This window comes from Rhinopithecus roxellana, chromosome 7 (assembly GCF_007565055.1).
Source record: "Rhinopithecus roxellana isolate Shanxi Qingling chromosome 7, ASM756505v1, whole genome shotgun sequence".
In the NCBI taxonomy this organism is placed as follows: Eukaryota; Metazoa; Chordata; class Mammalia; order Primates; family Cercopithecidae; genus Rhinopithecus; species Rhinopithecus roxellana.
The window spans coordinates 3,837,514-3,852,477 of record NC_044555.1 but is presented as its reverse complement, the minus strand read 5'-3'; the positions used below and the strand labels follow the sequence as shown (position 1 = coordinate 3,852,477).

Below are 14,964 nucleotides of genomic sequence, written 5' to 3'. Positions count from 1 at the left end.
TGATCCCCATTCTAATAGTGAATAAATTGTGCCTCAGAAAGGCTAAGTCAATTCTTGCCCAAGATAACACAGCTAGTTGAGTGAGTCAGAGACCTGAGTTCAGAAGTTAGCTATTTCTGCTTCTTGAAACTTGGGTTACTTTTGCTATAGTATCTATAATTCTATAGAGTAAGTTGCATCCAGGAAAATTAGAAGTATCCAAGAGAAATAGTATATTTGACTTTACCTGGGGTGTTCATACTACAGGGAGAATAAAACTGAGTGCTGAAAGGTCTGTAAAGTTACAGGCTAAATGTAGCACATTTAACTAAAAAAAATACACTTTAGACAGGAGTGGGGGGATTTTTACGCAAAAATGCTTAAAATTGCTTTTACATAAGTCCAGGTGTGATGGCTCATGCCTGTAATCCCAGCAATTTGGGAGGCTGAGGCAGGCAGATCACAAGGTCAAGAGATGGAGACCAGTCTGGCCAACATAGTGAAACCCCTCTCTACTAAAAATACAAAACTGAGCTGGGCGTGGTGGCACACGCCTGTAGTCCCAGCTACTTGGGAGGCTGAGGCAGGAGAATCACTTGAAGCCAGGAGGTGGAGGTTGCAGTGAGCCAAGATCGCGCCACTGTACTCCAGCCTGGCAACAGAGTGAGATTCCATCTCAAAAATAAGTTTTACATTAAAACAAGCATATATGAAGAGAAGGCAAAATCTCTAGGAATTTTTAGCATTAAAGTATATGCTTTCAAAGAAATTTTTAACCTACAGGCACTGTGTAATTTGTACTGCCAGACTCCAGGGTAAATTCTATCAATTTCATTTCCTGGAAGGATGCTCTGGTAGAACATTCTGAGAAGCACTCCGTTAGATAATATGGTGAATATGACTAATAGAAATTGGATTTCAATGGTCATACTTTAATATATCATTGACTCTGAGTTTTGAAAATAATATAGCAGGAACTGTTTCCTTATTTCACTGCTTTCTCTCTCTAGGTGCCCCAGCTAGGAGCACATGGGAGCTCCTGCCTGACCTACAATCCCTTACTCCCTCTACATTTTGGTTAACTCCAATTTTAAAAGAAGACTTAAAAAAGACCTTGGTCTGTGTATTTAAGTTTGACCAACAAAGCAAGATTCTGTCTGCCTTTTTGACCTTTGCTTAGCCTTTTTTTGTCTCCAAACCCAAACACAGTCCTTGTGTCTTGGATACTATATGATCCTTATGGCCTTTGGGGTTCATGTTTTATTCTGTAGTCCAAGACTTCCCTCACCTTTCCCAGTCTCTGCTCCTCTTTTTGAATAAACAGTATTTTATCACGCACGTACTACTTGGTCTGACAGACTTCATCTTTCTACCTGGATGTTTTTTTTTTTTTTTTTTTCATAAAAACAAGTATCTCTGTCAGTTAACTATATTTTCTTCAACAGTGGACACATTGCAGTGCGTAAGATTATTTTTTGATAAGTTTAAAAGTCATGGTTTGCTCAGATAAATCTGTAAAATTTTGCTCCTGGCCAAAGGAGGAAAAAACACATCATTTTAATGGCATTGTATACCTGCATTCAATATGAAAAACAAATTATTACACCCAAAATGCGAAATTATTCCAGGTTAGATACGAAGTTCTTGGCAGCACCATTAGAAAGTGTAAATTTATTTTCTTATTACTAGAGAGCTTTCCTTAGTTGCATTAAAATGGCACTGTTTTAAGATTGACGTGTATATTATGTGTAGTAAAGTTGCTTTTTTAGATTAAATCTTCTGTGGATACATGGTATATTTAGGGGGCAAATAGATATATTGATACAGGCATGCAAAGTGTAATCATATCAGGGTAAATGAAGTATCTATCACCTCAAGAATGTATCCTTTCTTTGTGCCACAAACATTCCACTTGCATTTCTTTTTTTTTTTTGAGACGGAGTCTCGCTCTGTTGCCCAGGTTGGAGTGCAGTGGCGCGATCTCAGCTCACTGCAAGCTCCGCCTCCCGGGTTCACGCCATTCTCCTGCCTCAGCCTCCCGAGTAGCGGGGACTACAGGCGCCTGCCGCCACGCCCGGCTAGTTTTTTGTATTTTTAGTTGAGATGGGGTTTCACCGTGTTAGCCAGGCTGGTCTTGATCTCCCGACCTCGTGATCCGCCCGCCTTGACCTCCCAAAGTTCTGGGATTACAGGCGTGAGCCACCGCGCCCCGCCCACTTCTATTTCTTAAACATACAGTAAATGGTTGACTGTAAATCACCCTGTTGTACTACCAACTAATAGATCTTACTCATTCTAACTAGATTTTTGTACCCATTAAACAATTCCCACTTCTCCTGCCCCTAACTACCCATCCTAGACTCGGGTAAATATCATTCTACTCTCCATCTCCATGAGTTCAATTGTTTTAATTTTTAGTTACTGTATGTGAGTGAGCACATGCAAAGTTTTTTTTTTTTTCGTGTGCCTGGCTTATTTCACTTAATATAATGTATTCCAGTTCCATCCATGTTGTTGCAAATGACAACATCTCATTTATTTTATGACTGAGTAGTACCCACTATGTATATGTACCACATTGTCGTCATTCATTTGTTAACAGATACTTGGGTTGCTTCCAAATCTTGGCTATTGTGAATAGTGCTGCAATAAACGTGGGTACAGATACTTCTTTGACGTACTGATTTCCTTTCTTTGGGGTATGTACCCAACAGTAGGATTGCTGGATTATATGGTAGTTCTGGTTTTAGTTTTTTGAGGAACCTCAAACAGTTCTTCAGTGGTTTTACTACTTTACCTCCCCACCAACGATGTACTAAGGTTTCCTTTTCCACACAACCTCACCAGCATTGATGTTGCCTGTCTGTTGGATAAGCCATTTTAACAGGGTTGAGATGATATCTCTATAGTTTTGATTTACATTTATCTAATCAATGATAGTGACAACCTTTTCATATTCCTTTTTGCCATTTGTATGTCATCTTTTGAGAAATCTCTATTTAAATATTTTGCTCATCTTTCAGTCAGATTATTATATATTTTTTCAATGGAGTTGTCTGGGCCCCTTATAGATTTTGGTTATTCCTTGTCAGGTGGGTAGTTGGCCAGTATTCTCTCCCACTCTGTGTTGTGTCTTCACTTTGTTGATTATATTCCTTGCTGTGCAGAAGCTTTTAAACTTGCTGTCCCATTTGTACATGTTTGCTTTGATTGTTTGTGCTTGTGGGGTACTGCTCAAGAAATATTTGCCTAGACCAGTGTCTTGGAGATTTTCTCCCAATGATTTCTTGTAGTAGTTTCATAGTTTGAGGCCTTCGATTTAAGTCTTTGCTCCACTTAGATTTGATATTTTTGTATATGGCAAGAGATAACAGTATAATTTCATTCTTCTGCATATCCAGTTTTCTCAGCACCATTTATTGAAGAGATTGTCTTTTCTTCATTGTATGTTCTTGGCACCTTTGTTAAAAGTGAGTTTACTTTAGGTCTGTGGAGTTGTTTCTGGGTTCTATTCTGTTCCATTGGTCTATGTGTCTGTTTTTATGTCATGAGCATGCATTTTTGGTTGGTATAGTTCTGTTGTATAATTTGAAGTCAGGTAATGGGATTCCTACTTTTGTAAACAAGGATCATTTGATTCTTTGTTTTCAATCTGCATGCCCTTTCTTTGATCTAGCTAGGACTTCCAGTAATATGTTAAACAGTGGTGAAAAGTGGGCATCCTTGTTACAGATCTTAGAGAAAAGTCTTGTAGGTTTTCCCCATTCAGTATGAAATTAGCTGTGGGTTTCTCATATGTGGCTTGTACTGTGTTAAGGTATGCTGCTTCTATACCCAGTTTTGAGGGTTTTTATCATGAAGGGATGTTGAACTTTTATCAAATGCTTTTTCAGCATCTATTGAAACTATAATGTTTTTGTCCTTGGTTCTGTTGATACGATCTTTCACATTGATTTTTTGCATATGATGAACCATCCTGGCATCCCTGGGATAAATACCACTTGGTTATGATGAATGACCTTTTTACTGTTTAGTTGAATTTGGTTTGCTAGTATTTTATTGAGGATTTTTGTATCAGTATTTGTCAGAGATAATAGCCTGTAGTTTTGTTTTCTGGATGTCTTTGTCTGGTTTTCGTGTCAGGCTAATACTGACCTCATAGAATGAGTTTAGAAGTACTTCCTCCTCCTCTTTTTCACCATAGTTTGAATATTATGTGTTTAAATGTTTGGTAAAATTCAGCAGTGAAGCCATCAGGTCTCGGGCTTTTCCTTGCTGGGAGACTTTTTACATCTTTGATCTCATTACTTTTAATTGGTCTGTTCAGGTTTTGGATTTCTTGATTCAATCTAATTTTGAGTTTGGTTTGCTTTGCTTTTCTAGTTCTTCCAGATGTATTGTTTCTCTTTTTTTGATATAGGTGCTTATTGCTGTAAACTTTATTAGTACTGATTTATCTGTATCCCGTAAGTTTTGGTGTTATATTTCCATTTTGGTTTCAAGAAATTTTATAACTTCTTTATTAATGTCTTAACTGACCTACTGATCATTCAAGAGAATATAGATTAATTCCCTTGTGTTTTGTATAGTTTCCAGAATTGCTCATTACTGATTTCTCAATTCATTCAACTGTGGTCAGATATAAAATGCTTTATTTCAGTTTTTTGAATTTAAGACTTGTTTTGTGGTCTAACATATGACCCATCCTTGAGAATCCTTCATGTGTTGATGAGAAGAAGGTACACTCTGCAGCTGTTGGTTGAACTTTTCTGTAACTATTTATTAGGTACATTTGGTCTGTAGTACAGATTAAGTTCAATGTTTCCTAGTTGACTATTTTTTTTTTACCTGATTATGTCCAAGGCTGAAAGTGGGGTATTGTGGTTTCCAGCTCTCTTTAGGTCTAATAATGTTGCTTTATATATCTGGGTGCTCCAGTGTTGGGTACATACAATTTACAATTATTATTGCTGAATTGATTCCTTTATTATATGTTGATCTTTGTCTTTTTATAGTTTGTCTTGAAATGTATTTTGTCTAAGAATAGCTACTGCTGTTGATATGAAGTATCTTTTTATATCCCTTAATTTTAAGTCTGTGACTCTGTAGGTGAAGCATATTTCTTGTAGGCAACAGATTGAGTCTTGGTGTGTGTTTTTTTTTTTTTTTTTTTGTTGTTGTTTTTAAACCATTCTGTCCCTGTCTTTTGATAGTTTATTTCATTTACATTGTTTTATTGATAAGAACTTACTCCCCCTACCATTTTGTTATTTTCTGGTTGTTTTGCGGTTTTCCCTTCCATCCTGTCTTCCTTTTAAGTGAAGAAGAGGTTTCTCTGGTGGCATGTTTTTATTTCTTGCTTTTTACATTTTGTGTATCTAAGTATATCTTCTTATTTGAGGCTACCATGAGGTTTACAAACACTATAACTCGTTATTTCAAACAGACAACCTTGGTTGCATAAACAAGAAAGCAAAGAGAAAACTAAAAACTCTATACTTCATGTCTTTTAATCTTTCCTTGTTTCTGTTTATATCTGATTATACTGTTTATGTCTTAAAGTTATTATGGTTATTTTTGCTTAGGAACTAAAAGTCTCCTTTTTTTTTTCTTATTTTTTTGTCTTCAAGATGTGAGTAGTTCATACACCACAATTACAGTATTATAATAGTTTTGTGTTTGTCTGTACTTAGTTTTGTGCCTTCAGATGGTTTTTCTGGCTAGTTAAGGTCCTCTTCTTTCCAGTTGATAAATTCTCTAGCATTTCTTGTAGAACAGGTCTGGTGTTGATGAAATCCTACAGCTTCTGTGTTGGAAGGTCTTTTATCTTTATTGTTGGAAGGATATTTTCACTGGATGTACTATCCTAGGATAAAGGGTATTTTCCTTCAGCACTTTAAATAAGGCATGGCACTCTCTTGGCCTGTAAGTTTTCTGCTGAGAAGTCTGTTACTAGTTTTGAAGCTTTTTGGAATGTGTCTTTTCTCTTGCTTCCTCGTGCGGATCACGAGGTCAGGAGATCGAGACCATCCTGGCTAATACGGTGAAACCCCGTCTCTACTAAAAAATACAAAAAAAAACTAGCCGGGCGACGAGGCGGGCGCCTGTAGTCCCAGCTCCTCGGGAGGCTGAGACAGGAGAATGGCGTGAACCCGGGAGGCGGAGCTTGCAGTGAGCTGAGAGCCGGCCACTGCACTCCAGCCTGGGAGGCAGAGCAAGACTCCGTCTCAAAAAAAAAAAAAAAAAAAAAAAAAAAAAGAAATGGCTACCTGGTTGTAGGAATAGTCTATAATCCTATGTCTTTAATCGTGGAAGTTTCAGGGATGTCTTTTGCCTGGAAACCAGGGATTTTCTTGACTTGCGTGAAATTCAAAGTTTATGTGTGATCCAAGAAGTACATGAAAAGAGGGCAGTCACCCAAAGGCTAATGTTAGACCCATCACCTGACATTTTTTGGAAAGTATTTCTTGTTCCCAAGGCTTGAGTGTTCCCACTGCTCATGTTCTTTAGTCCTTTTTAATGCTTCTATGTAATAGTACCTTTTAGGAATATTTTCTCTGCTGGACTCTAAGTTCTATAGGGTCTGGGCCTATGTCTGATGTACTAGCATATGATTCAGTACCTAGCTCAGGTTTATTCATGCTCAATATGTCTGTGACTGATTAAATAAGGGATTTCTAGATAACTTAGTTGATGAAAAAGCTGGGAATTATCTCATGAGGGGATTGTAGGGTTTTAACCAGAAAACGATTTGGTGAAATATGATAATGACAAATGTTTGAAAGACAATCAAATAGTAGATTATAAAAGGACAAGGAAGGCAACATAAGATTTGAAAGAACAAGAACCCAGAATTAGACAGATCTGAGACACAATTTTGGCTTTACCCCATTCTAGTTTCATGACAGCCACGTACTTAACCTCTAAGTGTCTCATGTAAGATGAGTATGTTACTGCTAATCTCAGAAATACCACAATGGTTGTGAAATCCACTCACTTAACAGTGTCTCTCGTGAGTATTTACTTCAAAACTGTTAAACATTATTTATTGACTATTTTTCCTTAATATAATTCCTGAGCCAAAGAACTTAGTAAAATCGATGAAAAGCTCTCACAGGCTTGTTTCAAACCTAATTAAATCTGATATTCCTAAAATTTGAGTTATCCAGTATGAGCATAGGTCATTCTGAATCAGCATGCCAAAAGTGTATGCACAGCAAGCATGTTCTGAGTGATGAGGGCGTCTAATCCTCTGACTATATATTCCAAGAACGGTTAAACTTTATGTACCCACCCAGGTAGATTGTGTGGTCTTTGCTGCTTTGCATATTTACTTTTCCCTTACTGCCTGATGATTCCTATTTTTTTCTCTCCTTCACAGAATCTATATTCATTTAAGTGAACTAATTAGATCACTTAGGCTATAAATCTCCTATCTTGCTATTCAAAATAATTCAAACTTGATCTATGATCAAATTTTTAAATTTTTTTGTCATTTGAACTTTCCTTTTTTCTTCCATCTTTGGTAGATAATTATACACACTAGTTATCCTTAAATATAGCTTTACTTTTCAAAAGGCAGAATCGTGAAAATATCATGGGAAGTGTGCTTTGTTACATTGAGTATATATATATTTTTATTTCAGTTTGGGAAGCAGCATATAGAGAACCTCTTCAGTGACCTACAGGATGGGAGACGCCTCCTAGACCTCCTCGAAGGCCTGACAGGGCAAAAACTGGTATGTGACTTATTTTTAAGAAAGTTAACTTTAAACTTAGTAGAATTTCAGACCAGAAACTGAAAACATAGTTATATGAGATCTAGTCAAATTAACTTACTAAGTGCTAATTGAACTAGCAATACTTATTCCTTTAGTAAAGCAATCTTGTAGGATTTTCATTTGGCATAGTCTACCACCTGCAGAAAAATAAGGTAAAGATTTCAGTAATACAATTTATATTAATAGATACTACTCAATTGTACTACTTGGTATCTATCTTACCAAATATCTTAAGGCTTTTATACATAATGACTTGAAAAATTATCTTTGTACTTTTGTGTATTTTGAAGTTACTTTACAATGAACCTGTATTTATAAATGTGGGGATAGCATAATAAAGTTCAGGCATTATAGTGTAATACGTGACAGCATATGTGATGAGAATATCACTTCTTCCTGAACTGTTATCTTGTCTAACTTCAGAGAATTCCTGTGAAGATACATGATTGATATACACAGTTACAGATCAATTAATTAATGCTGATCAAGATCTTACACGGGGGGGAGGGGGAGAAGAACTCAAATTGAAATCTCCTAACTGAAATAATCTTCTTAGATTGCTATTCTAAAAAGTAGAGTTTAAGTCCCCAGTCTACAGTCATAAATAACTGTTCTACCTATCAAATTCTGCTAAATTATTGCCTTCATCTCTTATCTTTGCCCTTCATTACAACTCCCTAGCACATGCACAGACACACACAGATTTTATTATATTATACAAACTGAAGCTGTCGTTCAAAGTCAATTAGCAAAAATGCTATCAGCTCCCCTAACCTGCTTGCTATAACTCTTAAGCTAAGCCACTGTTTTCTCAGTATATACCGTCAGGTATCTCTGGGTTTTTGCCTATATTGTTTTACTTGCCTCTATTTCTTTCTGTACTTCTGCCTACCCAAACAGTCTCCCAGAAACCTTGATTTCTGCTCAGTAAAGCTTTTCCCAAATTACCTTTGCTGACTTTTTTTCCCTCTCAAATTCCACAGAAAACCCATTTTTGTCTTGTTTTTTAGTGTATGGCTGACATCCCTCCTCAATTAAATCCTGAAGTCCTATAGAGAAGAGACATCCCTTATGCTTTCATTTATTATTTTCAAGTGTGTGAGATGAATATTAAAACTGATAAATTTTCAAGAAGTCTGAACTTGTACTAATGTAAGAACAACTTGATGACATTGAAATAATAACTTCAGTCAAGGGGAAAAATCAGATTTATTGCCTTACAGTTGAACTGTTTGAGCAAATTTGAGGTCATCGTGTAAACTTAGTCTTAATTTCACTAGAGATACATTTGTGTATAATTCATCTTCTATGTGAACAATTTACATATATATGGATATGTAATATATTTATAGAAATCAGTGTGTCTCTGTGTATATCATTTCTCCTGAATTCTGGAGTCAGTCCTACTTTCAGTTACCGCATACAGAAGTCCCAGTGTCTTCCAAATGTTCACGAAAACTCTTTCAAAGATGATGGCTTACTCAGTCTGTCCTGGCCCTCTGTATGAGTCTGTTGTCTCTTCACTTCCAGGTATATCTGGGTAATCACTTCTCCTGTGCTGCAATCCTCCCTGGTCATTTTCCTGACTGAGTCAACCCGTGTATCACCCAAAGAAATTTTGTCAGAGTTAACACATTTCGTACAGACATAATGTTTAAGATAATTTCAGATCCTTTTGCAATTCATAAGCATGATTTGGGTGTTTATACTCAGATTTGAGATACACCTTCCTCTAAACTTAGGATGTTGGCACACTACCCATCGGATATGAAGAAAAAATAATTTTGGCAAAATTTAAAAATCCACATGATTTTCATTTATGCAATACATACATAGATGCTAATACAAAATGAACCTAATTAGCAATAGCACTAAAGAAAAAAGTATCAAACAAAACATCCATGAGATTGGCCAGTATAAGGTAAGCTAGTGGTAGGGAAAAATCACCAAACATTTACACATGCCAGTATAGATTACATAATTTCAGATACTGCTACTAGCAGAATTCGTACACCATTGTTTGTCCTAATCACAGATCTGTCAGCTGTGGTCTGAGGATCTTGCCTTTCCCATAAAGCAGAATCACCTCTCTAACGAATGCTTCCAATCCCATGACTCCAATTCTCTATACCTTGTCTTGAATTCTAAGTTTCTGTAGGGATACATCTTCTACTCCTAATGGGAGTCATGTATACTGTTGAACAGAAATTTTAGTATTCTACTCAGAAGCATCTGCATTTGGATTATTGGCTCAGAGCATCCCCAGGGTTAAAAGGAAGGTACTTGCCTTACAATCATAAAATAAATACTCCCCAAGGAAACTCTAACGGGCAGATTTTAAGTTCCCACTTCAGGATCAGAAACTGCAGCTTTTTAAGAGACTATCTTTGGTTCTAATACATATGCACATGTGTACATTTAATGTTTGAGTATGATATACAAAGGAAAACGTTGCTAAATCTTACGACTATAATTATGTAACTGATTAAAAGGAAATATATGGCTTTAGTCTACTGGGCAGAGGATGGATCTGAGTAATTATTTTCAAAACTTTAAGTCCTATAATTACCATTAAACTTGTGTGCTATCTGTATATACACAAGAAGATTGGTAAGATTGGTTATTTGCTGCTTTTCTTTCACCCCCCCCCCTTTTTTTTTTTTTGGATGGAATCTTACTCTGTCACACAGGCTGGAGTCAGTGACGTGATCTTGGCTCACTGCAACCTCTGCCTCCTGGGTTCAAGCAATTCTCCTGCCTCGGCCACTACAGGCATATGTTCTACCATGCCTGGCTAAGTTTTGTATTTTTAGTAGAGATGGGGTTTCACCATGTTGGCCAGGCTGGTCTCGAACTCCTGACCTCAAGTGACCCACCTGCCTCAGTCTCCCAAAATGCTGGGATTACGGGTGTGAACCACCATGTCCGGCTGTTGCCTTTTTTTTTTTTTTTTTTTTTTTTTTTTTTTTTTTTTAATCTAAAGTCTTTCCATGGCTTTACTTTTCTTCCTCTTTTTGGTGGAAAGTGGGAAAAATATCAGAATATAAACCAATATCATTCTAACATTCTTGGGGGAAAATCTAAGAGGTAAAAATGGAGATTCTGGTTCAAAAGGTTAGCCTTAATGCTTTGTGAAATCAAAGGAATGAGATATCAAACTGTGAGATATCAGGCAAGTCACCTTGGAGAAGGAAGATGGCTTTAGCTTAATTTGGGTTGTTCAGCAGGCAGTGCAAATGATAAGGAGTTGTAGGGTAAGGAACTACTTGAGAAAGACCCAGGAGTATTGTTGGAAAGTATAGGAGTTAAATACAAGAAATAGAAATACAGATTATTTGGTACATATACAAGGTAGGTAGAGAAGAAGGAAATTTGCAAGACTTGGGCTCCACAGACAAAGACAAAAGTTTGGGTCCTGGCTCCATCAATGATTAGTTATATGGTAATCTATATATTGGATCTTTTAACCTAAGGTTCACTTCTGTACAATGGGGATGAAACTGCCTTGCAAGGCGGAGATTATAGGTAGTGCATTCAAAGTACTTGGCACATACTACAAAATCAATAATATTTATGTTGTACCAAATATGTGTGACAAGCACCAATCTAAGAGCTTTATGCATATTAACACACTGAATCCTCCCAGAAACCATATGTACAATGGTTTGAGCAATATGAACAATAACTAGTGCCCTGGACAAGGTCTGGACGCTGTGAGATAGCATGTCTCAAGTTTGAGTGAGGGCTTTGGCCCCACATGCAGAGAAGTATCTCAAATTCTCTTGTAAATCAGAGCAGTTCTTATTGAGAGCACATGTTGTAATTTGTGTATGCCTCTTGCTAATATTTTTATTAAGTCCATTCTTAACAGATGAGAAAACTGATACATGGGGAGATTAAATTTTTCACATAGGTCACACAGCAAAAAATGGCAGAGCTGAAAATTGAACCCAGACAGTCAGCTTTGTAGCTCTTGCCCTTAACTGTTAACTATAATCACCCAAATGTTGAGATGAGAACTTTGCAATGGTTTGCATTGGCAGTGGGCTTACTTAAGGAACATCATTGTTGATGACAGGCAGGAAGGATGAAACAAATGGTGAGTGAGAAGAGAAGGGAATTATGTTATATTTTTCTGGGCAATAGCCAATAAGGGCTTGGTAGTAAGGTGAAAGAAATGAAAAGTAAATACAACAGGTATCAAAATGGTAGAATTTCTAAAACTCTACAACTTAATAAACGAGTTAATTTGTATATTGCAATGAACTATGCAGATGTTGGTTTAAAAATTACAGGATAAGATACAACTCTTGGGCTTGAGAATAAAATCAGGGAACCAAAGATGATTGAGGTTTAGAGCTTCAGTGACAAGGACAATTAAGGTAATCTTTGCAGAAAAGGTTTATTTAACCCTATTTGGCATTATATAATTTTGCTAGAGTCAAATCTTCTTTAAATTTTCCTAAAAAGTTTGGGAATTAACTTGTATTTCTATCTTACTAGAAGATGTTTTTATGCATGCTGATGTTTCTCTCATTGGTGGTCATGCAGTAATCCCCAACTGAGCTGTAGAATGAAGGAACAATCATACCAAAATAGCCTTTGTAAAGAAAGTGTTGTCATTCTTAGAGTGGTTGGTTTATGCTAAAAATCTACCACGCCAAGGGTGATTAGCCCAAAGTATTTAGATTCATTATATTAATGCCTCACAGGCTGTGTTCATTTACAATATTCAAACTTAATAGTGAAATTCATAAATGGTTTCATTTCTAGTAGATTGTTGGTCTCTCTGCTGGTCAGTGAACACTGTTTTGTCTTGTTCGCAGCCAAAAGAAAAAGGATCCACAAGAGTTCATGCCCTGAACAATGTCAACAAGGCACTGCGAGTTTTGCAGAACAATAATGTAAGTAGTGCCCTGGAGGTCTGATGCTGTGAGATAGCATGTCTCATGTTTGAGTGAGGGCTTTGGCCCCACATGCAGAGGAAGTATCTCGAATTCTCTTGTAAATCAGACCGGTTCTTATTTGAGAGCACATGTTGTAATTCGTGTATGTCTGATTGTGGCTAATATAATTGAGGAAGCAAATGCATGCTGCCACAGAGGGAAGGGAAAGGCATAGACCAGGCCTGATAGGCTGCTCCCTGTTTGCAGATTTTACTTCATGCAGCTGTGTTTCGACAAAGTCCTGCAGTGAACTCTGTTTCTTTTTTTTTTTTTTTTTTTTTTTTTTTTTTTTTTTTTTGAGATGGAGTCTCCCCAGGCTGGAGTGCAGTGGCGCGATCTCGGCTCACTGCAATCTCCGCCTTCTGGGTTTAAGCTCTTCTCCTGTCTCAGCCTCCTGAATAACTGGGATTACAGGCACATGCCACCACGGCCAGCTAATTTTTTGTATTTTTAGTAGGGACAGAGTTTCACCATGTTGGCCAAGGCTGGTCTTGAACTCCTGACCTCAGGTGATCCACCTGCCTCAGCCTCCCAAAGTGTTGGGATTACAGGCGTGAGCCACCATGCCCAGTGAACTCAGTTTCTTATAGCAGTGCTCGGTGCAACACATGGATTTTACTATACCAAATATTGATACACTAAGTGTGGTCAAACCTGATAATGACATTTGTTTAAATCAAGCCAACACTTACTAAATGTTGTTTCCAAGCATATAAATTATACAGAAACATCACTATTTTTTACTTGGGGTAAGAATGACAGATTTGTTTTCTATTTTTGATTTAGATTTAACTGGATTAAAATATGTGTGTTGTATTAGAAGAAGTAATCACAGCTAAACCAAGTAGACAGGTCAGAGTTCTAATCTCCTCTGAACCACTTGGTGGTTCTTCGCCTGTGTCATGGCATTGGAGGCAGTCCCCGTTTCTTATTAACATCCTAAAAGCTGTCTAATCGACCAATACATTCACCAGGCACTTAGTAGATCCCTGATTACGTTACCCTTCTCTTTCAAAGATAAACTCAAGTATATTGAGTACGTTGACCACTTACTCTTAAAATAACCATAAGCAGGTGTAGATTAATAGCAGTATACTCCCTCAAATATTGCTCAACTTATCTGGCAGGGAGATGACATTACACAAGATAAGGAAACAAACTGCAGCAATTAATTGGTGGATTTTTATGAATTCAGGGTCATTGTCACCTTTAACCTATGAAAGTTATTTTACAGAGATGTTTGTCTTTATGAAGAAATTAGCTGTAGATTTTTCACTTTGCAGCCAGAATAATCTATGAACTGATTTTCTTGTTATTAGTGTGATAGACCCTTTGGAAATATCGGTGTCATCTATGTTATGAAAATTGTTAAAAATATTAAAGTTACACAAAGAAAATGTCCTTGAAATATCAAAATATCGTATTCCATTTCAAAATGTAACACCGAAGAAAAGAGTACAACATAGAATTATTAGATTTAATTTATTTGATGTAGTTGGACTGTCCCCACCAAGAAAATGTCATTTAAAGAAACAAGCTTTTGGATCTCGTATAAAAGTCAACCCTGGATAAAGAAAATGCAGTACAGGCTGGGCGTGGTGGCTCATGCCTGTAATCCCAGCACTGTGGGAGGCCGAGGCTGCCGGCAGATCACCAGAGGTCAGGAGTTCAAGACCAGCCTGGCCGCCATGGTGAAACCCTGTCTCTACTAAATACACAAAAATTAGCTGAATATGCTGGTGCATGTCTGTAATCCCAGCTACTCGGGAGGCTGACGTAGGAGAATTGCTTGAACCCGGAGGTTGCAGTGAGTGGAGATCATGCCACTGCACTCTAGCCTGGGAGGCAGAGCAAGACTCCGTCTCCAAAAAAAAAAAAATAAATAAATAAAAAAAAAGGCGGTACATGTACAGCATGGAATATAATACTGTGCAGCCACAGAAAAGAAATAGATCATGTCCTTTGCAGCAACATGGATGAAGCTGGAGGTCATTATCCTAAGTAAATGAACACAAACAGAAAACCAAATACCACATATTCTCAATAAGTGGGAGCTAAACACTGAATGCATGTGAACACAAAGAACAAGGAGCCAGCAGCAGCTAGTGCTGGGGGACTTTGAGACTCTTACGTGATAAATCATGAAAGGGTATATTGGGGGTGTTACTTGGAAGTATGTTTTGGGAGGTTTTTGGGGCACACATGCTCTGGTTGTACATGCTAGTACACATACCATATCCCATTGGCATCTAAAATCA

The 14,964-nt window shown here is 37.2% G+C and overlaps 1 protein-coding gene and 1 non-coding gene across 4 annotated transcripts in view; both read left to right on the top strand.

Annotated features, from left to right (window-relative positions):
* DMD (dystrophin) overlaps positions 1-14,964 on the top strand; it is a 2,245,117-nt gene that overhangs the window by 362,458 nt on the left and 1,867,695 nt on the right. For all 3 annotated transcript variants that reach the window (XM_030933724.1, XM_030933725.1, XM_030933726.1), the window contains exons 3-4: positions 7,626-7,718; positions 12,587-12,664. In XM_030933724.1, coding sequence (XP_030789584.1) covers positions 7,626-7,718; positions 12,587-12,664 — 171 coding nt within the window. The remainder of the gene's footprint in view (positions 1-7,625; positions 7,719-12,586; positions 12,665-14,964) is intronic.
* Positions 9,430-9,528, top strand: LOC115898930. Its single transcript, XR_004058578.1, has one exon. It is a non-coding gene; the product is annotated as a small nucleolar RNA U13 (small nucleolar RNA).